Source organism: Pyrgilauda ruficollis, unplaced genomic scaffold, assembly GCF_017590135.1.
Source record: "Pyrgilauda ruficollis isolate IOZ18807 unplaced genomic scaffold, ASM1759013v1 scaffold94, whole genome shotgun sequence".
NCBI classification, from domain to species: domain Eukaryota; kingdom Metazoa; phylum Chordata; class Aves; order Passeriformes; family Passeridae; genus Pyrgilauda; species Pyrgilauda ruficollis.
Window position 1 is genome coordinate 787,596 of NW_024531488.1, and position 27,803 is coordinate 815,398.

Below are 27,803 nucleotides of genomic sequence, written 5' to 3' on the forward strand. Positions count from 1 at the left end.
CAAAGGAGGGCCACAAGGACGGTGAAGGATCTAGAGGGGAGGCTTTATGAGGAGCACCTGAGTCACTCATTTTATTCAGGCTAAAGAAGAGGAGACTGAGGGGAGACCTTGCTACAGTCCACAGCTTCTTCATGAGAAGAAGAGGAGGGTCAGACATTGACCTCTTCTCTCTGGTGACCAGAAAGCAGTGACAGCCCAAGATAATGGGCTGAAATTGTGTCAGGGAAGGTTTAGGTTTGATATCAGGAAAAGGTTCCTTACCCAGAGGGTGGTTGGGCACTGGAACAGGCTCTCCAGGGAAGCACCAAGCCTGACAGAGTTCAGGAAGTGCTGGCACAACACTCTTGGGCACATGGTGTGACTCTTGAGGATGCTGCTTTGTAGAGCCAGGAGCTGGACTCAATGATCCTTCTGGCTCCTTCCAACTCAGAATATTCTATGATTCTGTAATTCTCTTTATAAATACATTCACCCAGGTTTTTCCATTTCTTTCCATTCTGCTGCTTCTGGGATATTTGGCTAAAGGTGAAAGAAATAGTGAATAGAAGATAACAGAAGGAATAAAAAATGTTCTTCATTTTTGGAGTCAAATCCATAATTTTAAGAGTTTTAAAAGCTGCATAACATTTTCCTGTTCATTCAACAAATTTTTTGAATACAAAAATTAGTTGTCTGGTGGGAAAGTTTCCCCAAAAGGCTTACCACCACATCTTCCACCATTACTCCCTCTCCAAACACAGAAACGGTCTTGTCTAGCTCAGGATTTTGAAATTTAAACTGATTAGTATGCTTTTAGAGGTGTCAAAAGTTTTTAACTTACCTTTGCAACAAATAAAGAAATAGGACGAAATTATTGTTTCAGGTAAGTTGCAGTCTTTTTTTAACAGTTCATTTGACCCAACCTGAGCCCCTGTGAAGGTTCTGCTTTTCAGATCATCACTTCCTAAGGACTTAGCTCCTTCCAGGTACCTGGTACCTGGATTATGCTAATCCAGAAGGACTGGAGTCCTAGAGGACTAAAAAGCTGCAGGTTACTATGAAAATACAGTCCAGGATCTGTGGAAGATTCCATCTCAAAATAAATGTGAACAGAGATTCAGAGACAACAATGTTCTTTTTACAACTGTAATTATTTTAGGGTAAGAAATATTAACATAAAATTGGTGTAAAAAAAGTTCTTTTTGGCATTCTGGTTTTTACAGTGTAAATTATTTACATAATTTTATATCTTTAATTTCAGATGATCCAAGAATCTGTATAACATGCACTCAAAAATATTACATGTAAGTATAGCTGTATATATATAGCTCTTCATGACTACACATTTTTCTGAAGCAAAAATAAGCACTTTACTACATAGATCTGTGCTGTGTATGTTGTCTCATGCTTTAAATTGCTTGTGTGAGAAACAGTAAATGGGAAAAAGACTTTGGAAATGTCGGAAGACTAGCTAGTTATTCAGTATTGAGACCTGTTAAAACTTCTGGACTGGTGGAACCTTCGCATATCAGAAGAGATGAATATGGAACAAAAAGTGTCAAAAAGTTAAACAGTGCATATGGACTTGGAACAAATTTGCTTTTAGTATGTTGTGTCTAGTTCTGGCATGTGAAGTTCATAAGACTTATAAATGTATGGAATTTACGCAAATGAATAAAAAATAATTTAAAATTTAAATGGAGAGAAAAGAACATTACTGCTTTTCAAAGACAGCATTTATAGATATCTGAAAAATTGGAAAATAAAATATTGATTATGGTGACTCTATAAACAAAGGCACTTGATTATATGTTTTTACAAGCAATCAGCTCTTTACAATCATGATGTAATAATTTTTAATGAAGCATGTATTGAGGTTTCTGCCTACCTTTGAAAAATAAAATAAAATTAATCATACTTAAGAATCCTGAGATTAGGAAACATGACTTTGCTAGCTGAATAAACAACATAACCACAACTACACTTTAAGTCCTCATTATAGGAATAATTTTTGTTCATTATGCTAATCATGCTTTATAATTACCCTTCCCAGAAACACACAGAAAAGAAACTCAATGATCTTTAAAAGAAACTTACTAATGATGTTCAACTTTATCTTACAGGTATAAACAGCATTGCTATAAATACTGTCCAGAAAATACCTACAGAGATGAAAGTACTTGGCAGTGTAGAGATTGCCCTAGCAACTGTGATAAATGTGACAAGGATGGGTGTGACTCGTGTGAGGAAGGATTCTATCTCTCAGGTAAGCAATGTGCAAATAATGGCATAATACACAAGCATATTTTAGATTATTGCTTTAGAAAAATACTCTCAGTCCAAATTCTCAAATTCATAAATCTCTTCTATGGAGACAGTGGAAGCTCTTTGCAAAATCAGGCATCTGCCTTAATGTAAGGTGAGTATGTTACCCAGTAGTGTAATTTGGTTCAAAGGATTATATACTTGAATTTCAGCTCTTTCCGGCACATAAAAAAAACTTGTATTTTATTCAGACTTTGTGAAAGGAGGTGTTTTTAACTACAGAAACATATTTAAATGTTTTCCTACTATTTACAAGTCCAGTTTTACTTTGACTTCTAAACACTCTGAAAAAAACTCAGTCAAAACCACTAAATTCCACACCAGCTTCACACAAGAGTAGGAATCTCCGAGCTTTGAAAAGAAGCCATACATCAGGCAGGTCTGGTTCAGACACAGTGCCAAAAATGAACCACAGGAATTCCTGAGGTTATAATATTTTCTTGCCCTGGCTATTGAAAGTGCCCAGTAGTGGCACCATGCTCTGTGGAAAACTCTGTGGTCACAACCAGGGTGAGCTGTGGGACTATGATTTCTTTAAATTGAAATTAGACAAAACTCAAAAAGCCATAAGTGCTACAACTTCCAGAGGTTTTGATGAGGTATGCAAAACCTTATCTGAATCAGTTTAAGACCTGAGCTTAACTTCATATTCAGCAGAAACTGGAAATCCTATAAATTTGCATATGTCTAAAATTTGCATATATCTAAAAATCTTAGGGGCATCTAGTCTTTAATTTTTTATTGAGACAGTTAATTGTTAAGAGTCACCATAAAACTTTTACCCAGGCACGGACTTCCATTAGATTTATATGTACCAATGTTTAGTATATCTATTAAAGCCAAGTTAGAGGTAAATTTAAGTGCAGATTGGTTTGAAGTTTGTGAAGTTTCTCATATGAAACTGAACTGAATTTAGATTTCATGGTAAAAAAATAGACTTTTTATAGCTGCAAAATTTTTCATTTGTTCTTACATGCTCTTTTTTTCTTAAACCATTTCTGCTGGAGACAGAGGGATGGACAGGGGTCATTGTGCTTCCGGGCTCTGTTTCTCTTGCAGATGGCACATGTGTGAGTGAGTGTGGAGATGGCTTCTTTGCTGATGGCATCTCTAGAGAATGTGAGCCTTGCCACAGGAGCTGCGTAACCTGTGTTGGGTACAGTTACAAGGACTGCACTGGGTGCAAAAACAGTTTCCAACTGTCTCATGGGCAGTGCCTGAACCCAGGAAATTCTCTGCCAGCTGGGAAGTTCTGGAGGGGTAAGTTGAAACACGTCTTGTAATATTTTCTGTTTTTCTGAAGACTATTACAAAATTTAGAAAGAATATAGCAAGATCTTGCAGACTGTTTGAAACATCACTTTTGTAATTTTAAAAGTATACTGACCAAACCCATTGGTTCCACAAACTGAAATTCATTTTCCTGCAAATAGTAGAGCATGCCAATACAATATAGGTGTTTCTTAGCTATCTAATCTGAATAAAGATTAAAAATATAATTGAGAAAAAAAATTAAAAATATAAAAGATGAGTAAGAGATTAAGGTACTGGGAGTTCCTTATCTAAACTACTAGGTGCATTGTAAATTAGGTTTTAGACCAACTTTGTGGCTATTTGTACCCTCCAGAGAAGTCAATATTAGTGGGAGGAAATAGAAAATAATATAGGGTTCAATTATTAGTGTGTACGGTGTGAAAAAAAATCTATCCTCTCTATTCTTTCCTTTCTCTGTATAGATCAGCACTGCTTTCTGGGAGACCAAATATGGGTTGTAGGGCTACATTCTGACATTCTGGTCCTACGCTGGCCATTTCCACAACCTTGACAATGTAATTACATTTTTTTTTGTGGTCTCATCCATAGCATGAGGATTCTCTATTCCAAAAAAGCTCCCAAAAATTCAAAAGCTATTTGGAACAAAAATGCCTTTATTTAGAGAAGTTGAGAGGACCAATGTAATAATTTTAAACATTATTTTCCTTCCTATCTATCTTCGTATGCAACCTAGTACTGTCACAAATTTCTTATTTAAAAAGTTTTAAATGAAGAGGGCACATATAGACTATTTGTCATTCCCATTACGTGAACATATAAAGAACAGTTGAAATTTTGTGCTACAAAATAAAACTGTGCCACTGGAAAAAAAGGGGACTTTCAAATTTTATAATGGGACAGTAGAAGAATCCATTATAAAGTTTAGGGATTTACCACACTAAGAGTCTTTAAGCACACATGGAATGTATCTGACAGGGATGTTTGCTGAATGGAGTAAAAGACCAGATTACTAGCTGTATCTTTGAGTCAAGTGAACATATTCTCCTTGTTCCTGTGTTTTCAATTGAATCAAACACTTCCAAGAATGACAATCCTTAGATCAAGATGAGCTTGTATTAGAAACTAAAATACAGTAATTAATACTTTCAGAAAAATATTGACCATTTCAGTTAATTGCCTATCTGTTGGAGAAATTATGTATTATAGATTATAGGAATAGTCATTCTTCGCTTAAAAAAAAAAATCAGAGAGACATAAAAATAAGAATATTAATAGAAAATTGATCTCCTACTTGCATTTCCTTGCGTTTAATCCATAGAAGTAAATTTGGTTTTTTTTTCAACTTAAGACTACATCTACATCAGTGCCATGAAAAGACCACATCTGTAGTCTGGTCTATTTATTGATTATCTCTTTCTCACACTGTTGAACATGGTGACTTCTTGCCAAATTTTTTCTTTTGAGCAGATATCTGATGCAGTTCTGCATAAATGAACTGTCCTATGAAACTTCTTTCTCTCAGTCTTGCATATCATTCATCTTTCCTTCCAGTAGTAAAAATACATCTGTCTCAGGGACATTTCAAACTGAAAGATATGTCTCACTCAGTGCTGTACTGGCTTGGACTTCAATGACTGCTCCAAAGACAGAGGATTCATGCTGCAGTTGGTGATGGGATCCCAGGGAACATGGCTGGTGGCTGTACAGCTCCTCTTGGACAGACCTGCAGGGATTCATTCCTTCAGTGTGGCAGCTGCTGTACCTTTTGCATGTAACTTTTGGGAAAGTGATGTGAAGCTGGGGGTGTCCTGAGCCTTTTTCCTCCAGGTTTCCACATGGAAGTAATCTTCAAGTCAAAACATAATTAAGTTGCCACTGTGTTTATTGAAGTTACATCCTTTAGTAACTACATTTATTGACATTTTCTGAAGTTTCCTATTCAGATACTGTAGTCTCATACAGTTCACATAAAAATAATTGTCATTGTTTAAAAACAATGCAACATGAATGGTTGATTTTTGATTTGAATATTACTCACTCATTTCTTTGATTATTTCATTCAAGGGGCAGACATCAGCTGAGTCCAGATTTCCAACTGTACTGTCTATACTGGAAATTCTTGTTGCATGCTAAAGGTCCTTAACAAAAAACATAGGATCCAGGAAGGCAGGATGAAAACACATTTAGCTCTAGCAGCGCATCACACTGCTAAGGTTGTTCCTGGTTAGAGACTGCAGCGCATTTCACACCCTGATAACATTTTAATATACAAGGATCATTTTAAAAGGGAAAAAAGAAAGCAAACCAAACAACCAAAACCATTCTATGTTTCACAATCTGTCACAATTCTTTTCTTCATTATCTAAATCTTTCTGAAAACCGATAAAATTTAGGGAATGCAGTCACTATCATTGTCGACACAATTCTGTAGGATTAGTACAAGAATGGAAAAAATGAAAACCTATCTCTGCTCCTTGAAATTTACTATCAGTGAGTATTCTGGCTCTCATACCTGTACAGAAAACATCCCTGCACGAAGAACAAATGGTCCCTCTCCAGCTTATTTTAACTATATCTGTAGGTCCTTCTTCTCTTCCATTGTGTATTTCAAAGATATACATAATATATACAGATATACAGAGAAAATATTTTTTCTTTCATACTTGAGGGCAAAATCAAAGCATCTTTCCAAGTCTTTCACCAGCTACTCTGGACAAATATATCTGGGAATCTTTTATCCCACTTTACCTTTTTTTTTTTTTTTTTTAACTGTGTTTTTTTTTATTTTTATGTATTCTTTTATTTTATCCAGAGTTACTTTTTATTACCAAAATACAAGGACCTCCACCTCATCTGTTTTCAAACTCATTTTCTAAGGGTAGCCTGTCATGCACCATGACAGGCATGATCCAAGTAGCTTGTCCAAGCTGTAGGGGTTATTAGAATTGTTTCATGATTTTCACCAGCCCTACATAAGCAAGGTTGTGGCAGAGATTTGGGTTTTGAAACGCATCTTCTCTGGCTGTTCATCAATATCAGCTTCTTACAGTGTGTCCACAGCTTCCTCAACATATTTACCTTAGTGCAGTACCATGGTAGAACTGCCTCTGATCTCCAGTGGCCTGAATTAAAGAATCTGATTGAAACACACAGGCCAAATGATTTCTACTCCTACTATTTTGGGAGCTGGGTCTGGGGAGCTTGGTATTAAATAAACAACCTTGCCCTTGCCATGGGAGTGAAGGTAGGAGAGCACCAAATGCATCCCCAGTACATCGCCTGCTCCAGACTATTGCAGGAAGCCAAGACAACTGGGAAGACAAGATAAAATTTCCGCATCTAATAGTTTACATCGCCTTTAATGATGTTACTCCTCCATTTGCTCTTTTTCTTCAGAAGTGTACTAATTCAGAGTTGAGGTATTAGACTTTGAATTGTATTACAAACAATGAAACAATTTCTCTTTGGCTCTTCCACCCACACGAATGCAGTGGGTTCCACTGTGGCGTTAGTGAGTATGTTGACATATACATATGTTGATTTTTACCGAGGGGAAAAATGTGACTTTTGGGAAACATTTTGCTGGTTACAAGGCTAATATAATTTAAAGGGCAGTACATCAGAACCTTCCATGGAGAAAACAACTCAGGGTCTGACTTCCTTTGCAAGTTGAGAGACTAGTCCATTTAGGTTTGGATTAAAACCATTGTGAATGTGGAATACAATTCTATTTTCTATCATGTTCAAGGTTTCATTTACATTTGTTTTATGCAAGGATAAATTATAGACCATCCCACAAATTTTTATGAGCAAACACTCCAGCATCCAAAACACTTTATTAAAAAAATCTATTTAAATTTCTATTTACTTTGCTGGTATATTCTGCTGAGCAAACTGTTCAACTGATGTCAGGAATCCCTAAAACATCATCTTCAGTCTGAAATAATGCAAGAGAATCATGTCTGTAACTCAGGCTTTTAAAAAGACAGGGCAAGCCAAGAAAAAGAGAAAGGAAAAAAACCTAACAACTGAACTGAAATATCTGTTTTTTATCTCATGTACCAGATTATCAATTTGGAAGGTAGGAAACACATTAGTATAAACTTAATTTACCAAGTGAGTACATGGCCCCTTTTAACTGGATTAGATATTTTGAAAATTATGATGAGGTCTTTGTTTTGCCATATCACTAAAAGGCTGCACCCTTAAAAACAGTCATTCCTTGGTTTAATATGCTAGACTGTAATGAAAATTAAAAATGGGAAAAAATAGGTATGGAAAGAGATCTATTTCTAATGATGGAATATGTATTTCTTTACATACAGATAAATAGCATCTGTTTACTGTTACGTACCATCCCCAATAATAAGAGCAACCTCTCACAAGCACCACTAACCAACTGTATTTTCCTTTTCCTAAATAAAAAGCGAAATAAAATCAGTAAAAATGTACTGGTTGTGAGAAAACAATAATTAAGGCCGTACAAGGACCTTATCTCTGCTCAAATGCCTTGGGTTTTGTAGAGGGTTTCAGCTTTTTTTTTTTTTTTATATAAACTTCACATTTTCCAGAACAAATGGTGAGCATGTGAAGAGGACCATACTTGTTTTCATATGAACCCATGATTTTCACCCTTAACATTTTTGAGGACTCATTTAATTTTTCTCTAAAAGCAGATTGAAAAAAAGTTGGGAGTTCAAAGGAACATGACTGAAGGAAAAAAAAAAAAAAGGAAATATGGGGACATTGTGTCAATTGGAAATAAAATTTCACTCCTATTTTCCTTAATTAATTTTGGGGTCACAGTTAACATCTTACAGTTTCATGAAAATCTACCATTGTGTCACTCATGATGCACAACCCCAAATGAGAAAAGAGAATAAGGAAAAAATATTTTGCAATCTTTCTGCATCCTTCCAGTTTTATAATCCTTTGAATAGACTGAATGGACAAGAGCACTGTGGCAGCTTCAAAGCAGCAGCAAAATTTAGCTCAAGAAATAATGAGATTCAGTTTTTCAGGTTGTATAAAAGAATAAGAGAGACTTACCAGGGCCAAAGATGTTACTCATTCTGTCAAAGACACAAGAATAAAGATGGTATTGATTCAGATTCTGACCCAAGTTTAAATAAAGGGCTTTTGCTTTTGAAAATAAAAAAAATAGATGTTGAATTAAAAAAAAAAAAAAAAAAAAAAAAGTTCAACTATAAAAACAACTCAGTAAGTCTCCAAAGATCATTAATTTTGCTGAACCCTCAGGTCCTTTAAGGCAAAAGAAAATCTAACCCAACAGTTTAAACCCAGTAATTTTTGACCTTTAAATTTGCAATCAGTCCAAAAACTGAGGAGGTACATGTTGCATGACCACTTCGTCAGGTGTATGAGGTTATTCTTTGGAAGGATCTTACATTTAAAGTAAAGGAAACTTACATTTAAGAAGTTCATATTATTCTAAACATGTGCTTTATTTCAGTTTTTTTGGTAAATGAAAACCACAGTTACAAGAAAGATTCATTTTACTTATCCAGAATTTTTTTTTAAAAAATAATCCTTACAAATTTCTTCTCTCAATATTTAAATTTGGAAATTCAAATACTTATAATTGACTGGAAGATAAATGTTGTTTCTGTTGTCCACAGAAGCCTAATTGCTTGTGTACATTCCCCTCTGGTGGCAACTAGTAATTATTACAAAAAAAGAGGACACACTGCAGAAGGGAAAGAGAAATAAAAACAAGTTCACAAAAAAAAAAAAATCTTTATTTTGCTTTGTAAGGCTTCAAACATTTAGAAAGAATAAGCTCCTTTAAATATTCTTCAGCATTAGTTAACAACTTCCCTGCTTAACTTTACCTGATCTTCACTCAAATACAGCAAAAGGGAGTAGCTCTACAAAAATAAATTTAGGATAATAGAAAACCTTATAACATCCAACTTTTCTGGAGCATTTCTTATATTCTTACAGTCAACATTAAGGACACTTCTTAATTTTTTGTTAAACACTGATGAATAATGAAAAACATGAAGCTAAGGAGTAGTGTCTCCACAAAATTTTAGACAGCGAATCTCAAAAAAGTAAGCAACTATCTATTTGAGGATTATTTGCATAAGAGAAGTCAAAATGCTTATGTGTTACATATCTTTAAAAATATTCAAACTTCCTTCTGCACTCAGGGCACAATAATAGACAGTAGAGTCCTTTTAGCAGGACATATTGTAACCTGAAATATAGAAAAAATGTATTCAGCAGGGGAAAAAGAGCTGCAGAAATTACGTCAGCAAGAGTCAGTGTTAGTATGGGAAGATTCACTGGTCCCTTAATGTTTGATTTGTCTGTCAGCATCCCAGGAAAGCCAAGACCCTTGTGCATTCTGCCAGTGTCCCTTCAGAACTGTGGAACCTTCCCTGAGCAGTCCTGCTGGGTTGGAGGGTGCTTCCACTGCCTCAGTCAGGGAAACCAGCAGTGTAAGGGAGACTCCTCAGCAGACCTTCCTCTTTTGGAGTGTGTTATCCACTGCCAGCCACTGCTAGTGCCCACGAAGGGCACACACCAACAGTTTATGGAGTAACACTCTTTATTCATGTAAAATCGTGACAGCTGAAGGTTCAAAGGCTGTCAGTGATAGCGCCTGACTGAAAAAAATGTATTCAAAATAATCCACAGACAAGCTCTAATCCCCAGTAAAATGTTCTGCCTGCAGAGAACATGATTGACGCCCAACAGGCATCACTGTAGGGGAGAAGACAGGTTCAGCCCATTGACTGATCCCAGCAGTTATGATGGACTCTTCCCTACCATTTCCCCCATTCTCAACTCACTTTTGTACTATTTATCTGTGTTTAGGTGCAGCTTGAGTGACTCCAGCCGTGCATACCTTTGGTTCTGATTGGTGTCAAGTTCTCTCACTTTGCCTTTAAAGATACAGCTGTATCTGGAGAAATTTTATGTTGTGCCTATTGCCAGGAAGAGTAACAACACAACAGACTTTCATTATCCTGTACAAGCAGCACTCACAAGTAGTCCTGGTAGAGTGACTAACCATGTCCTTGCTGAAGGACCTACTGTTAAACACCCAGGTGGTGATCAGCTGTAATCGTTACATTGAGACTCGTTTTTTACTTCAGTGAGTTTTTGAGGCTTCTCAGCCTAATGGTAGTGTCAGATGTGGTCATTACATACTGTTACGGACCATCCCCAGTCACGCTGAATGTGGACCTAACTTCTCTCATTCATATCTTTATTATTATTCTCTCTTCTTCCCTTGTGGTATGGTACATATATACACGCTTCATCTGCTTAGTATAACACCCATCATTTCTCCTTATGAGAAAGGGCTTTACATGTTTCCTGCTCTCTTCCCTTGTCTTTATACTTGAAGCATTTGCTTCCAGGTTTTCATTCAAAATTTCAGTATTCTAAACTATCATACTATAACAGGCAGAACAAAAGAATTTTGTGATATGCTGCATTTGACTAATCGTTACTATCATCAATCAACCTACAAAAATGATACATATTTAACTGTCAGGATGAGCTGGATATGCTAAATGAGGTGCACAGCTCAACCTGCAAGTAACTTTTGGTTTTGTCTTTATTTTGTATTTTAAGCAAAATCACAAGGCTTCTGTGTGTTGTCTGTTTGTCCATAATTATTTTTTCATTAGACCTACATTTAGCCATTGTTGTAATTTGCTGGTATCAAAATACAGAGCTGCATGCTGGGTATGTGGTCACATTGCACAGCAGAGTTTTTCTGTTAGTTATGATGCTCCAATGTCCTTGTCATTTTTTAGCTGATAGTTCTGGAAAGAGTAATCAAAATTTGCCTTTCCACAGTCATAAGAATACAATTTGACACTCATTAGGCCCCCTTTTGGAGGGAAACAGCAGGCAGAAGTAAGTTTGGGGAGAACTGCTTAATAGGAGTTATTCTCAAACCTTGATGAATTAGAGAGATAGGCAATCACCAACTGTACGAATTTTAATTTGGGCAAGTGTTTGATTCTGCACCATGGGACAGTGCAATCCCAGTGTCTTATACAGACTACAGAACAAGAGGCTGAAGAGAAGTGCTGTGGAAAGGGACCTGGGTGCTCTGATCGATGGCAAGCTGAATGTGAGTGAACAGTGTGTCCTGGCAGCCAAGAGGGCCAAGCGTGTATTGGGATGCTTTAAGCACAGCACTGACAACTGGTAAAAAAGTTTGTCCTGCTCTTCTCTTCACTGATGCAGCCTCAGTTTGAAGACTGTGGCAAGATTTTCATATTGTGGCACCACAATATGAAAAAGAAAATAAGCTATTAGAGAACATCCAGAGGTGGGTGATGAGGATGGTGAAGGGTCTGGAAGGAAAGCTTTACAGGAAGAGACTGAGGTTATCTGGGTTTGCCCAGCTTAAAGTAGAGGAGACTTCATTGTGGTTTTCATATTCTCACAAGGAGAAGTGGAGCAGTACGTATGGATCTCTTCAGTCTTGTGATCCTTGACAAGACACAAGAAAAAGGCATGAAGCTCAGTCAGGGCAGATTTACATTGGACACCAGGAAAGATTTTTCACCCAGAGGGTGATTGAGCACTGGAACATGCTCTCCAGGGAAGTGGACACAGCACCAAGTCTGACAAAGTTCAAGAAACATTTGGACAATGCTCTCAGCTTATGGGGTGTCCTGCACAGGGCCAGGAGTTGCACATTGATGATACTGATGGTCCCTTCCAAAGCAACATATTCTATGAATATATGATTTCTGTCTCCTGACTCAGAACATTTAGGTTACAGGGTAATGGTATTCTACAACAATTTCATTCAAAATGTCCAAGAAGTACATCATTAAACCAAGTCCCCAAATGTACATACTTTGTAGATCTTTCTGTTTGCAATCTATTAGTATAACATATCCATATTTGGGTTTGGAGCACTACATTGAAATTAAGATTATTGGGATAATTATAAAATTAACTGTCGAGGACTCCCCATGTGTGGAGACAGGAGGTTTGACTCCATTTCTCAGAAGGCTGATTTATTATCTTATGATATATATTATACCAAAACACTACATTAAAAATATACTAAAAGAACAGAGAGAAAAGATTTATTAGAAGGCTTGAAAGAACAAGAATAGAATGCCTAACAAAATCTTGTGACTCTCAGAGTCCGATGCAGCTACATCTGTTATTGGCTCTTAATTAGAAACAACTAACATGCACCAATCACAGATGCACCTGTTGCATTCCACAGCAGCAGACAGTTATTGTTTACATTTCTTTCCTGAGGCCCTCAGCTCCTCAGGAGGGGAAAAATCCTAGCAGAGGATTTTTCATAAAATATCATAGTGACAATTAACAACATTATTATTGTTCTCATTTGTGATGAGCAGTCCAGAACAATGCCTTAGTGAACAAGAGTAAAACATTCATATTTTCCTTTAATACAACCCATAACTTATCATGTAGGAGAGAGGAGTCAAGCACAATCATCAAGTTCTTCAACTACGTGAACTCCAAAAATTCGCAGAGGTGCATTTTCAAAATGCTTTAGGAAAAGCTATACAAAATGTCCCTTCTAAAGGGAGGAGAAATTAAGAAAACCAGATGGTAAAAAAAGGAACTTTTTTCCCTTTCATCCCAGATGGAAATAGAAAATTGCTGTCATGTGACTCTTCGTGTATGACCTGTGAGAATTCTGCTGATGTGTGTACTTCATGTCCAGAAGGTAACATTTCAGCTTCCTTGGATAAGTTTGCAAGCGACTGTAGTATTTAATATCCTACATGCTTCCAGAGGATGTTTTTGTCACTGGTCACTGTAAAGTCCCTTAACAGCTTAAGAGGCAATCAGACAATGAACAATTGAATTCAGGCAACAGGGCATGCCCTTCGCAATATGGGTTAAAATATTGTTGATGGTGTTCCTTTTCTTGCCTTTCAATTAAAATTTGTAGACATCATGCAGGTATTACTGAATAGGGATTTCTTCAGCAAGACATCCTAGATAATCCTGATGATTCCTTCTAACTGTCAGTGTTAGTGAAATATGAGCAAAATATTTTGGGAAATGTCTTAAGAATGTTTTATTCATGCTTTTAAGAACCAAAGTTGAATTTTGAGAAGTTGAAAGCTTTTTTCTGTAGCCATCCAAGGCAGAAATCTTTTAAATATATGTCTAATTGATGTCTTTACACCCCTGGGTTGCTCTCCTGCCAGGAAAATTTCTTATCCATGATACCTGTGTTTCTCTGTGCCCTCCAAAATATTTTGGCAACATTGCAAGTGGAAAGTGTGAGAAGTGCAGGCATGACTGTGAGGTGTGCTCTGACCAGTGGCACTGTCAGAAGTGTCAGGCTGAACAGAACCAGCGGCTCTTTCTCCACAAAGGCAGATGTTTACAGGAGTGCCCTGAGTAAGTAACCCCTCTTATATCATCTCTGATTTTTTCTCTCCCCTTTCTGTTTAAAGTTCAGATCCATTATTAAACTTTCAAGGAAGAACTTTATATAACACATGCTACCAGAAATTAAGGTAAATGTAGTTTTCAGACTGAAAAACCAGTATTTTCTTTTTGGTTAGAGAAAAAGTAAAAAAATCAAAAGTGAAGACATTAAATCCTATGAAAGATGGAATAGCTCTCAATGACTTTAATAGGAACATGATACTTCATGGCAAATGATAATAATGGTTCTAGACATCCTCCACTTTGTTCCTTTCTCCAAGTAGTACAGAGCAGAGATATAAACTCAGACAGTGAACATATTAGAGTCCTGATATGTAAATACAGTGCTTAATTATGTATGTTTCTCTCTTTGGCTCATATTTATTTTTACATATTTTTATATGTGGAATTTAAAAATATTCCCATTTGACTGCAATGGATATTAGATCAGGCACATGAGTAGATCAGGTTCTCTCTTTTCTGTGTTTTTTTAATCATCATTCATCTTATACATAAAACCAATGCTATGCAGAAAAAAAAAGCCTTGCTTGGTTAGCCCTTTTTCTTCAGAAAATTGCGAAGCTCCTGCTTTTCATGCAATCTCTCTGCCACTGCCATCCTGCTAATTTTGTCGAATAAGTCAATAAGGGCCAGTGGAACAGGTTTTCTTCATGAAATGTCACAGTGAGTGCAAGATAATTGCAGTAAAGCCAACTCTAGTCCAGAAACAATTTTTAGTATTAGAAACTGAGGCACACAACCATTAATTGTGTTTTGACATTAATATGTCTCTTGTCAGTACCGGTTTCCCAGTTATCCCACCTAGAGTCAGTATAACAAAATAAAAACTTTTTATATACCACTAGTCATTTCAGATGTTATTATCCCCCTTTTTTTCCCAAATTCAAGACTGTAAATAATAGCTTCCCATCACTGAGCAAAATTCACAGGGTTTAAACTCCAGTTTCACTGGAGATAAAGTTTATCTCAGATAAACTCTGAGATAAAGTTCTTGAGACGTAACTACTCTCCACTGGAGTAAAAATAAGGCTACTTATTAAGGGAGTTGGCTTGGGTTTGGGGACATGTTTTTAAGGGATAAAAAGGGATAAAAAGGTTTGACTTATTGCACAATTAATTTCTGACAGAGGAATTTTGAAAGACTGGGTTAACCAGGTATTCAACATTGGAACAAGAAAAGATGACAGGACTGTGAAAACTACTTGCAGGACCTTGATAAAAGTTGAAGGACAAAAAAATATGAACATAGGTGGCAGGCATGGCTCCTCTTACCGTTTCTCTAACCTTGCTTCTAATGCATCTCCCTAGACCTTTGGAAAAATCATGTCAAAGAACAGAAGGAGAAGCACCCTTCTATAAGGAGTAACAAAATTGTTAATGTAAAGTACATTTTGTGGGAATACTTTCTGTCTCAACTTCTTATTTAGTTTTCATCAATGGGTCTGTGGATTAGCAGTCATCTCAAAATGTCGACTTACACATCCTTTAAACTTGTAACAATTTGATTCTGAGAGTGTAGACAGATTGAACTCAATATCTCTTCTGTGCATCTCCACCTGAAGCAGAGGTGCAGATTTTTTTCTGTATTTATGACTAGTACTCCCAGCTGTGGCTCTCCATGTTTGCTCTCACACCAGATAAGAGCAAAATGTACTCCCTCTTTGCCATCTCTAACCTGTTGTCACTAAGGCTATGTATTACATAAATATCCTGCTTTTTTGTTATTTTCAATCCCTGCCCTCATTCTTCCCACCCTTCACATTTCCAGAGTCGTCTCTTTTCTTTCTCCTCTCTAGAGACACTAAGGCTACCCTTCTCTTTCTTTCCTTGATATCAGTACTGCAGGTCAGCTGCACAAGACTAGAGATTGCACGTTTTCCCAAATGTTATATATCTTTCTATCTTATGTAAGGGGGAAATAAAGACACAAAAGTTCACCATAACTTAGACAGCAGGAACACGAAGAAAGGAAAGCCTTTGCATAGCACTAACCATGTATATTTTCTGCTTTCAGACAAAGGGGAAGTGGAAGACGGGCAAAAAAATTGTGTGAGAAACATGTTCGATCTAGTGAAGTGTGTGCTTGGAGAGTCTCATTTAGGGCTGTAATTCTCATAGCCTGGAGTGACCAACAGTTTGCTTTGTGGCTTTTTTTGTTCCATAGGGGATATTTTAATGATTCTGAGACTTGCAAGGAATGCAGTGGATCCTGTAAGACATGCATGGGAAGTGCCACACAATGCCTGTCCTGTAAAAGTCCTTTGCTTCTGGAGCACCAGGAATGTAAATCTACTTGTTCAGAGAAGCATTTTGGCTCTGAAGGAATCTGCAAACATTGCCCTGAAATGTGTCAGGAATGTATTCACGATGAAATATGCACAGGTATTACAAAGAACTGCTGTTGTGTAGAACAAAATCCACCTGGATCTGTCTGAAGAGAGACTGGCAGAAAACCTACTATGAATTAATAATGTGCCAAAAAAAAAAAAAAAAAAAAAAAAAAGTGAAGCCCATATCATTGTTAGTCTCTAAAACAGATTATGATGAGACTAAATTATTGATCTGTAAATATTTCACATTGCATTGCCTGGTCCTGTGGTTCTTCAGAGATTTCTGCTAGTTTGATTTTATTTTTGATCTAGTGTATCCAACCTTAAAAACTTGGATATGTGAACCAATGTGAAATACAGAATGTTTCTTTCCTAGCTTAGTTGAACTTTACACCTCTTTACCATTTTTGCAAATGGCCACTCCTGTTAGAGAAAGAAATCCCTGTAAAGAAAGATATTAGGAAAGTCTTCGGTACCCAGGTGAAGCTAAATGCACCCCTCCCTCCAAAATTTCCCCCCCTCCAAAAATTAAGGATGATTAATATTGAGCAAGCATATATTGCAAGCATTCTATAAACATAAACATGGATGAAATAAAAAACCAACAATCAATAAACCAAACCATAAACAAACATATTAAACCCAGTACTCATAATAAAATAGCAACTTATTCACAGCTCTAGGCAAAGGCAACCATTTAGGTCAATACACTCTAGGTAAACTTGTATTTCAATAATAACCTAAAAAAACCCTTCAAATATATACATTCCTGATTTTGTAGGAAGTTCATAATGCAGAAAAATGTCAGAAAAAGGCCATATATATATATATTAGTGTCAAATGGTTTGGTTAATATCACCAAAGCTGAGCAAGTGACTTTTTTTCACAGCTTCTTGCTATAACACAGAAGATACCATTTGAGGGTTGGGCCAATGTAAGTCTTTTGGAGGAGAAAGATTTGAAAAACTAAGTCCTACCTTCTCAAGGTGTTCAGATGATTTCTGTGATGACATACAATCCAGAATGTAACATTTCCTAGGACTTACTTTGTCTCGCACTTAACAGGTCAGAATTTGCTGCCCATTTGCTTACCGATGTTCTGCTGTCCCCTACAGAGTGTATGGATGAGTTTTTCCTGCATGATGGGAAGTGCGTACAGGAATGCCCTTCACACTTCTACCCTGAAGACAAGCACTGCTTTCCCTGCCATGCTGACTGCAAGGACTGCAATGGGCCAGATTCTGATGACTGCACAGCATGCACTTTCAGCTTGTTTTTCCTCTACAATGGCATGTGTTTTGAAGAGTGCCCTGAGGGGAGCTACTATGAAGAAGCTACCAAAGACTGCCAAGGTTGGCAACTGTTGTTTTCCCCAGAGAGTACTGAGATACAAGTGGGTCAGTTTAAGGGTCACCCTCTAAGGGCCTGTGTGTGACAGCTAATGTTGTCTTGGAACTATCAGTGTCTTGGGAGTTGAAGAGGACAGCTAAGAATAAGCCAGAAAAATAATCTGGCTTATTGTGGAACAGCAAAAATTGAAAAAAGTGGAGAGGGAGGTAGCAAAGATATTTATGTTTATTATTCAAGGCAACCACTGTGGTGAAATGCTGAGAATGGCTACAGAATTGCTGGAGACGCTATTCACTGTTGCAAAAGAAGTGTTGATGCAAAAGCAAACCTAAGGAACTACTTGCATAAGAATGAAAATTACTTCACACAGGCTTTCATCCTGAGATTAAAAATTAAATTTTAAAAAATTAAAATTAAATTTAATTTAATTTAAATTTAATTAAAAATTAAAGCTGTAATAACACTCTGAGACAAATTCAGAAAAGGTGAAATTCCTACTGTTTGTCCTTTTCAGCCTGTAACAGGACATGCCAGACTTGTTCTTCTTCCACCACCTGCCTAACTTGCAGAAATGGATGGATATTGAACCACGATGGGTACTGTATGTTATCTGGATACTGCTCTCCCACTGAGTACTACCTTGAGGAAATTCAGACCTGCAAATCTTGCCACAAGAAATGCTTCCACTGCTCAGGACCTGCTGAACACCAGTGCCTTAGCTGTGTAAATAACTGGTATCTTCTCAGTAAGTATCTCTCTCCTCCGTCTAGATTTCATTCTACACTGAAAGCACGGAATTAACAAGTTTTTGTCATATTTGCAAAGCATTTGGGCTGCATCAACCAATCTAAATACTGTAAGGAGGACATGACAAGTTGTTAAATTGTGAAGAGATAATTTCTTCAGCAGGGTAATGTGGAAACTCTGTGAGGCAGGGTTTGCCAGGGCTGACAGGACTAATGCAGGATTCCTAAATAGCAACAAACACCATGACTAAAAGAAACTTGTAGATTTCACTTACTTGGTATGTACTCTTCCTGTTGTTTCCTACAAGGATTTTAAAAGAGGGCTATCCTTAGTTTTGTTGTTGTTCCACTGTTAATGTATCATAAAAGGTGCACATTTTCATGTTGGCTTGTTTAATCCCTGCAGCAATCTGATGAGCAAAGGAATACTTAAACATCTGTTAAAAGGGATCACTAAATCAGCATCTAATGGGTGGCTAAAATGCAAAATTTCCTGACTTTGGAGCAGAGAGTAGGTTTAAGACTATACAGTCTCAGAAACAAACAGGAAAAAAATTATAAGATCCCCACAATAAAATATTTCTTCTCTACATATTCTTCTAAAAGCAAACAAAAATTTTAGAAAATCATTGCGAGAAAAAATATTAAATAATACTTCATGCAAGAGAGAGATAAAAACCAGTGTAAATTAAAAGTGAACCTAAGCTTTTTGAGTCTAACGCAGATTTTACATTCCTGTATTTCTGAGACCCTGTATCAGACTTACCTTTTTTATCAACACACTCAGCTGTTTTGCACCATTACAAATGGTAAAGTTGAGGGACAAATGCAGATAAACATATTGGAACTGAGATAAAAATGCAAAAAACCCTGAACCTGAAATTATCTTCCTTTGCCCAATTGCAACACAAGCAGCAAAATTATCAAGACAAATATGTAATAAGCACAAGCAACTTGTAATCTACTACTTTATTAGCTTTATGCATTTGCAGCCAATTACAACACTACTAACTTCTCATTCAGGATTCCTACTACAATGACTGAAATTTCACTGAAAAAAGTGGGACTTACCTGGCTTTGCAGCATTAAAGACATGTAATTCTATAACATAACATAGAAGCTACAGACAAGGGTAAAGTCCAGTAAAAAAAAGTCATTGAACCTCAAATTTACCATCAGATTCATCATCTACATAGAATGAAGTTAGATTGATGCTTAGAGTGAAATGTTGTGAGTGAAAGTTGATGCTTAGGGAAAACAGCAATGCAGATAAAAACCTGCCTTACAACCTTTGATTATTTGAAGGAAATCACATCTGCTGTTCATTATTATTCTACTTTATTTTTCACAAAGATAAAAACTTGCCTGTCCTGAAGAGCTTGCTAATATGCATAAAACACAGAAATGAAGACTAATGGATTTACAAGAATCAAAAAATAATTACTGTATCCCAACACTGTTTTTTCTTGTTCTGATACATTATCTATCAGCAGCTCCTGCTGACAGAGTTTCCTCTAGTACTGTTGATGAGATGTTTTATAGTAGCAACAACTGAATATGATGTGCTACTTTGCATTGTTGTCTCTGCAGACAGAACCTGTGTTGAAACATGCCCAGATGGATATTATGCTGACAGCACAGAGAGGCAATGCTCTGCATGCCACAGCACCTGTGACACTTGCACTGGAAAACGCAGCTCACAGTGCCTTTCCTGCAAACTGGGTTGGTACAGACAAGGAAAAGGATGTGTAACCCAATGTCCAGCAGGGTAAGGCCCAAGAACTTTTGCTAAAAGCTGCATTACAGAGAGAACTTTCAGAAATTAGATCACTGCAGCATTCTACATCAGTCTGAAATAGAACTGAGTTTTGTTTTCAGGAGAAAATTTCTTGTTTTATCACAGTACTCTAAGGGTGGAAAACCTCCCTTCCCTGTAGAAAACTCCAAAATTGGTGCCCAAATGAGAACTGCTTAGATGTGGTTTAGATATGCTCAGAGTATGCTCTTGGCTATGTCTATACAGAACAGTGTGAACCAGAAGAAGTATACTAAGTTATAGGTCAGTCAGCCTGAGCACAGGCAGAAGAAGCAACAGTGTGGCCTCCACTTAAGGAGGAGGAGTTTGGATAAGGTTATATTTTTTTGCATTGAGTAAATGCTTATAGCGGGTGATAACAAAAACAACCATTAAAGCAACTTTGAACTGAGCATTCATAATTCTAGAGAGAAGCTTTATAATTAATCCATTTAAGTTCAAAATGTGAATTCAATGTTCCGGGAAATTCAGTTTTGGGAAATTCAAATTTAGAATGTTAACTTATGATTTCTCTTTCAGGTCCATTTAAATTAAACCTAGAGTTGAATGGATCACACTGGCTGTCCCTCCCATTAAACTGGAAAACTCTAATGACCATATCTCAGCAAAATCACACAAACCTTCCCTACTTCAATACTTTGTATATCAATTCAACTCAGATTTTAGAAATTTTTGCTGTAAACACTACACAGAGTTGTGCTTTGTAGCTGAATTCCAGTGGCTGAAGGGAATTAAATTAATTCTGTTTCCACTGAGATTACAAATACTTGTGTTCATTTTAGTATTATTTTTATAAATGGATGTAATCACGATAAAAAGCTAAGGATTAAACAAATGTTGGTTTTCCTATCACTGCTGGCCTTTATGCAAAGCTATGCCTTTCTGATCTATCTCAGGTATTTTGCACAAAATTCCACTGGATCATGTGAGAGATGCCACAAGACTTGTAAGGAGTGCATGGGGCCTCGAGCCACAGACTGTCTTTCCTGTAATACATATTTCTACCTGTTGCACTCCACAAAGGAATGTGTTAGCTCTTGTCCTCAGTACTACTATGAAAACAAAGACAACAACGTCTGTGAGAGATGCCACTCTTCCTGTTTAACTTGTGAAGGTAAAAGTATATGTTCTGCTTTGAGTAAAAAAAGTGGTCATCAAAACACCTGGAATCTCAGCTCTATGATCTGGGAACACTTCACAACGATACTAACCAGATATAGTGCTAGCAACCTGTCCATTACTCTGGGTGTCCAGCACCCACAGTGGATGATGTAGACCTCTCCCAGGGGCTGCTGAGCTTTTCCTGGCTCTTGGTGACTTGTTTCACTCATGCTCCATTGATTTATTTCTACTGCATTGATAATTGAGGTGAAACCAAGTATATGAATTCCTGTCAAGCCTTCTCCAGAACTGCTTCCAGCACTGACCACAAACAGAGAGACAGCCACTTAACAGGGAGGGCTAGGACCAAGTCACATGTTGCCAAGTCACTGAATGGAAAAAAATGGACAACAGCAATGAATTTACCATCAGCCAGGCCTCTCACAATAATGCTCATAATAAAAAAATAGGCTTACAGAGATGGACTCCATTTTTCACGTGAATATTAAGAATGACTGAAAATACCTCGCTCTTTGAGCTGTCCTCCTGTCTGTTACTCTGTGAAAGCCAAGGAACTTAATTCCAACTACACATCTTTACAGCCTACAATGGGACAAGTAAAAACCCATAAAGCACATCTCTAGGTTGAAAGGAAAACAGAAATCAAAAGCACAGTGATGTTTGTTGCTTTTAATATAGTTATGTATTTCACAGTTTTAACTTTCATAGACTATTTTGCTCTGTGAGACACTGTTTTTGGTTTCTCAATTTTCCTAATTAAACCACTTATTTCCTTTAATTTCCTAATTAAACCACTTTTGAAACAAAAAGTATTAATCCTCTTGGACCCATTTGGTGTCCTTTTTTACCTGAATGGGTTCCATGATGCAGCTTAGAAGACCATGAATTGTAACACACAAACTGTTTTGGATAGTGGATATACTGGATAGTACAGATGACTAATTGCAACGTAGTGATATATGTGGAAATTACTCTTAGAATGAAGCCACATTCAAGAATGTTTACAACATAATTGTATAATAACATTATGAAAAGTAGCAGAAATATTTTTGTTTGGACTTGCAACAAAAAAAGATAGGCATTTTAATTTACAGACCACCTCCTCTGTTTTTCACATTATTTGGCATAAATACTATGGGACAGAATTTTTATCATCATTACAAAGACAGAATTATAAAACACAAGCCAGTCTGAAATGTATCTGCATAGCTGATATATCAGCAAAGAGCATGGTGTCTCTTTGTCAAGAGCAGTAAGGAAAACCATGAATTGCACAGTAATATAGCAAGTTCTCTGTGTTATAAAAGGTTACTAATTTCAGCAGTTTAACATCTGCTTATGTTGGTTCCTTGCATTTTCATTTTCTTCCTTTCAGATGGCAGAAAATGTCTAGGTGCAGGGAAATGGATGGATGCATCTTGACACTTAAGACAAACCCATCCCCTCAGTGTTTCACAGAAATACTGCATGCAGCATCTGTCTATTTTAAAAAGAGTCTCTGACACACAGGGTGCATATGGTCCTCTGGCTGTACCTAGTGAATAATGTTTTTTTCTTATGCAACTAAATAGTTTATTTTTAAATTCAAATATAAATATTGCTTAATTCATGGTTGTTGAAAATAGTTAACAGGGCAAATAAGTATGGATTTTGTGAAGGACTGAATTTGGAGCAGGTTTTCCACATTTTACTTCAGTGCTCTGACCTAATTTATTTTCCTGAATATGTCAGAAGTTCCCCATACAACTGATTCTGAAATAATTTTTTCATGACTATCAAAACTCATAAGAAATAAATTTTGTTTGCACATAAAGCCACAGGACTAGGCACAAGCTTTTCTAATACCAACCTCTTCATGTGGAACTCAGCACTAATGATTGTTGCCACTGACAAACGTCCCTTTTCTTCACAGTAGTGGTCAGTATAATTTTTAAAGGAAGTTAGCTGACATTTCCTGTTATAATATTGTTGTTTTGTTTGCCTGTCTAGGGAAAGGAGCATTCAGCTGCACATCTTGTGTATGGAGCTACAGCTTATTAAATGGATTGTGCAACTCAGACTGTTTTGTAGGTGAATACAAAGTCCAGGAGATACCAGAACAAAAGGTACCTACTTGAAGGCTTTTTGCACACAATACAAACAACACATGGCTCTTCTCTTGAGTTTTTAATGGTGCCTATCTTTAAGTATGCTTACTTTTCTCCTCTTTAAGCAGGGGAAGCCTTGTTTCTCTTTCTGGGGTTACCTTACAGTCAACAAAGATATCAAAACTACATTAACAAATCAGTTCTATTAATGATACAGTGGTTTTTTCTTCCAATATAACTGAGATTTCCTCTTGAATTTCTGATGCCTTTTCTGTAAGAAATCCTTCTGCATTTTTGATTGACAGCTTTTCTGGCAGAAAGCTCTAGTAGAAGGACAGGCTGAAATTAACACAGCTGTATATTTAATTGAACAGGATCAGGTTTGGGTCTGTGCCATAAGATATTTATTCAAGAATATAGCAGCAAGGCATGCCTGGGATGCTCCAAACCCTGGAGTCTCTGTCCTGGAATATCTTCTTGATAGCCCTATTTCATAGCACTGAATCTGAGAAAATGGCCTTATTTGAGGCTAAGGACCACACAGGTGTGCAGGTTTTTGCAAGAGCTTTGACTCTAAGAAACTATGAACAGCTATGATCCTGCAATCTTGCACAGGTTCTTCCATCCAGGATAAACAGCCTTGCAATCCTAACTGCAAGTTTGGTGAAAGTTTATTGGAGTTTCCAGATGTTCACATGAACATGTACCATGGCCAGGAACTGTGAGCATTGCAAACACTGAAACCACTGACTTCAGAGCATTCTGCAAAGCAGGTGTGATCACAATGACCTCTGGTAGTCTCTGTAAACAGAGGTTCCCAGAAGCCTGGACTTTAGGAAGAGTAGTTGAATCTAAGCTGTTTCCATAGAAAAAAAAAAAAAAAGCCACACAATCGAAGAGCAATCGGTTTTGCTAAAATATTTCTAACCACCTTTATCCCTTACTTCTGCTTTGTCCCTGAAGAAGCATAATTCATACTCTCAGCTTTTTCCCAGAATGTTTCATATTGCTTCTTCCATGTCAGCTACTTTTCTGGCCCAAAAAGCTTAAAAGAATGAGTAAATTTTTATATCCTGCCTAGCTAGGTGAGATCTCTAAGCTTTTACAACACTTTACATCCCACAAGCAGATCACTGAGTAATCAGAAAACAGGAAATTTTGAATTTTGTCTTGTATCTTCACATTGACACTCATGTGCTTGAGATGACAACCACAATGGTGAATGACAGGATAGAACTGCCAGGTCAGGTCCAAATCACACAAAATTAGAGGTGCATTGCTTGTGTTCTGTGTTTGAAGGAGAACAAACCCAAGTGTGAGAGATGTGACAGCTCATGCACTGAGTGCAAGGGACCTGGTCCTCTCAACTGCACAGTCTGTCCAGCCAGCATGCAGCTCTTCCTGGAGCAAAGCCGCTGCCTGCCCTGCTGCAGCAACACTGACCCAGCAAAAACCCCAGAGTGCTGTGACTGCAATGAAACACAAGGTAGGACCATGCTGAAAAGCAGCAATAGTGCTAAGCGTTTTATTGTTGATTATGCTGACATTATGCTGCCTGAAAACTGGACTAGAGCAAAAATGTGCTATTGATAAAGAGTGTGTTTCTACTGCTTCATCAAAAATAGGGAAAGTTTTACTCAAATAACAACCAGTATGTCTGGTGCTGGAGATGGAAACTTCTCACACTCTCAACTACTATGTTAAATGGCCTGGCATTTCATAGACTCACTGGTTTATGAATTAGCTTACTTCAATGAACAGACATCTGAATCTCATTGCATTTGTGTGCCTGCTAGCTTTTTGGCTTCTTTCTCATTATTTCAAATCAAATAATGAAGAATAGATATCCCAACAACCTTACTGACATCCTTGCAGCATAAGAAAACAAAAATATCATTGTGGTACCAGAAAAGCTAGGTGTTTTGTTGACTGCTATTACTGCACCAGACACATTGTACCAGACTTCTAAGACACACACAGACAAATGCAAGCTCATTTCACCCTTTTTTTGTTGTTCTTTTTTTTTTTAATTGCTGTTGTAGATGACTGTGTATTACAGAAAACGCTACCCCCCGGGCAAAAAAGCAAAACTCTTTTCTTTGTTATCACTTGCATTTTGCTTCTGCTTGTCATCGGAGCCATTGTATTCATCTGGAGAAAGGCACGAACCAAAACCCAGCCTGTCAATAAAGGACAATATGAGAAGCTGACAAATCACTCCAAAACCTTTCCTTCCTCTGTGAGCAACTACCACAAGAATCCCAGTTACAATGAGGATCAAGTGATTGAATACAGAGATAGAGATTATGAAGATGATGATGATGAAGATGACATTGTATACATGGGCAAGGATGGCACAATTTATCACAAATTTAAATATGGACTTTTGGAGGATGATGAGGAAGATGAGCTAGAATATGATGATGAAAGTTACTCATTCAGATAACTTTTTACTAGTTTACTAACAGTAAATTAGTCCTACTCTACTGTTTTTCCTGTGAAATTATAGCTATTTAATTAATAATGTTTCGTTACTTGATAGCATCCTGACCTCCGCATTTTTTGCTATTAATTATTGTTTAAGAATAATAATTTTTAGAAATATTTCTAGAAATTCCTTTTTTCTAAATAAATCTTTCCTAGGCTTTTAAGTAGCACTCCGGATATAAACTGGTTAAAGAGACCAAGTTTCTATGCATTTGTGTGGAGAATAATCCTTTCCCAATATGTATTTGTGTAACTAACACAAACTTTTCTTCAGACCTTTTTGGAGAACCCTGCCAATCACTACTAGAAATGTGATAAGCAAGACGGGTGTATCTACTTGATGAATGCCGCTGGGAGAGGGTGCCAGTAGTTCACTAATTTGTGATTAGAGTTACTTGACAATTCATAATAGAAGGGGCAACTTGAAGGAATTTACTTAGATTTTCTTCATAATCACCTGGTGTTCCCTGAAGCAAACATGCTCCACTTCATAATCTTTACAGCATACTTTCCTGTGAATTCATGTATCTATGACATGATATTTTAAGACTTAGGATTCTAACTAATTCTCATAACTATCTTATTCGCAGTTTGTAAGAAATAGAACAAAAATATTTTATATATCAGCCTCTGATTAATCTTTACTGCAGTGTTTGTCAAGAAATCTTGCATTTTACAGATGAATTTCTCAGTTTACAACAAAGGGCAGTATTGTCTGTAAGCATGGCACACACCAATTCTGCACCATGAGCAGGTGGTGCTTATATTGTAAATGGCTCAGGATGCTCAGACAATGGCAAAGGGGATATTTGCACTTTTCTGGTAATTTTTATTACTATTACAGAAATAAAAATTTATAATTCTAAAGAAAAGTATGGCCATTTGTTGTGAAAAATAAATTCTTTAGCCACCTTATATATGCTGTTATTCACTACATTTCACTAAATCTCAGAGTTTCTCTAGGCTTTCAGTAAGGATCTGCTCTAAAAACAGTAAGGGTATATATATAGGTTTACTGTTTACAAGGAATTGTGTAAAACCACCAGTTTTTCATGGCTCAATGTCTCAGTGGAATTTTCAGTATTACATAAGCCTAAAGACCTCAGGATAGTTCCATCTGTAAGATTAAAGATGTTTTATGGAGAGGTTTATTGCTTCCAATTTTAATTTTAACCTTCTAGTCATTGCACCTTCAGTAAGAGAGAGGAATTAAAGGTAATGTGACTTCACAAACGCTGAAACAAGTACCTATGTTTAGCAAAAGCTATAAAACAGCATGGTACTTCAGAAAGATACATGTTATCTTTCTCTTTAAAATCTAAAAAAAAACAGAAGAGGAAAAGAAGAGTGAAAAATCAGTCTGAAAGATGATACTGCTATCCTGGTTTTCTAAACTTGTTAAAATTAACAATATGCTTTATTCTTGTTGCTAATGGCTCATAACACAACTGTGAGGATGTGCTTTGACACACTTCCTCACATTTCAAAGGCTTATTCTTAGTTATGCCTGAGCAATCTGAAACCAGAATGATAATGTACATTTTTTTAATGGGCTCATATGTCATGAAATTATATTATTAAGAAAGGGCCAGATGACCCTGGAGGGGCAACAAATGACTGGAACCATGGTGCCATAGTCAGGACTTTGGTTACTCAGCCCTTTTGCCATGCCTTGGTTTCCTGGGTGCAATGGGGTCCATCTGACAAAGCAGGGAAAAAGCATCTTCGGTCAGAGACTTGCCACTTGGCACAGTGCCAGTGCCCCCATGAGAGGTGTATTCCCAAAAATGGTTACTGTGAGATGTGACCCAGGAACAGAACAAAGCAGGCTCTAACTCCT

At 36.9% G+C, this 27,803-nt stretch overlaps 1 protein-coding gene across 2 annotated transcripts in view; it reads left to right on the forward strand.

Moving 5' to 3' along the window:
- Positions 1-25,922, forward strand: part of PCSK5 (proprotein convertase subtilisin/kexin type 5) — a 224,994-nt gene extending 199,072 nt beyond the window's left edge. The window contains exons 26-37 of one of the 2 annotated variants that reach the window (XM_041489485.1): positions 2,103-2,245; positions 3,364-3,564; positions 13,205-13,288; positions 13,779-13,974; positions 16,190-16,407; positions 17,471-17,707; positions 18,220-18,450; positions 20,042-20,219; positions 21,164-21,387; positions 23,385-23,494; positions 24,776-24,962; positions 25,519-25,922. In XM_041489485.1, the coding sequence (XP_041345419.1) occupies positions 2,103-2,245; positions 3,364-3,564; positions 13,205-13,288; positions 13,779-13,974; positions 16,190-16,407; positions 17,471-17,707; positions 18,220-18,450; positions 20,042-20,219; positions 21,164-21,387; positions 23,385-23,494; positions 24,776-24,962; positions 25,519-25,922 (2,413 nt within the window). Of the gene's footprint in view, positions 1-2,102; positions 2,246-3,363; positions 3,565-13,204; positions 13,289-13,778; positions 13,975-16,189; positions 16,408-17,470; positions 17,708-18,219; positions 18,451-20,041; positions 20,220-21,163; positions 21,388-23,378; positions 23,495-24,775; positions 24,963-25,518 lie in introns of both variants that reach the window. The other variant, XM_041489484.1, reaches the window with a different exon arrangement.
- The last annotated feature ends 1,881 nt before the right edge of the window (positions 25,923-27,803 follow it).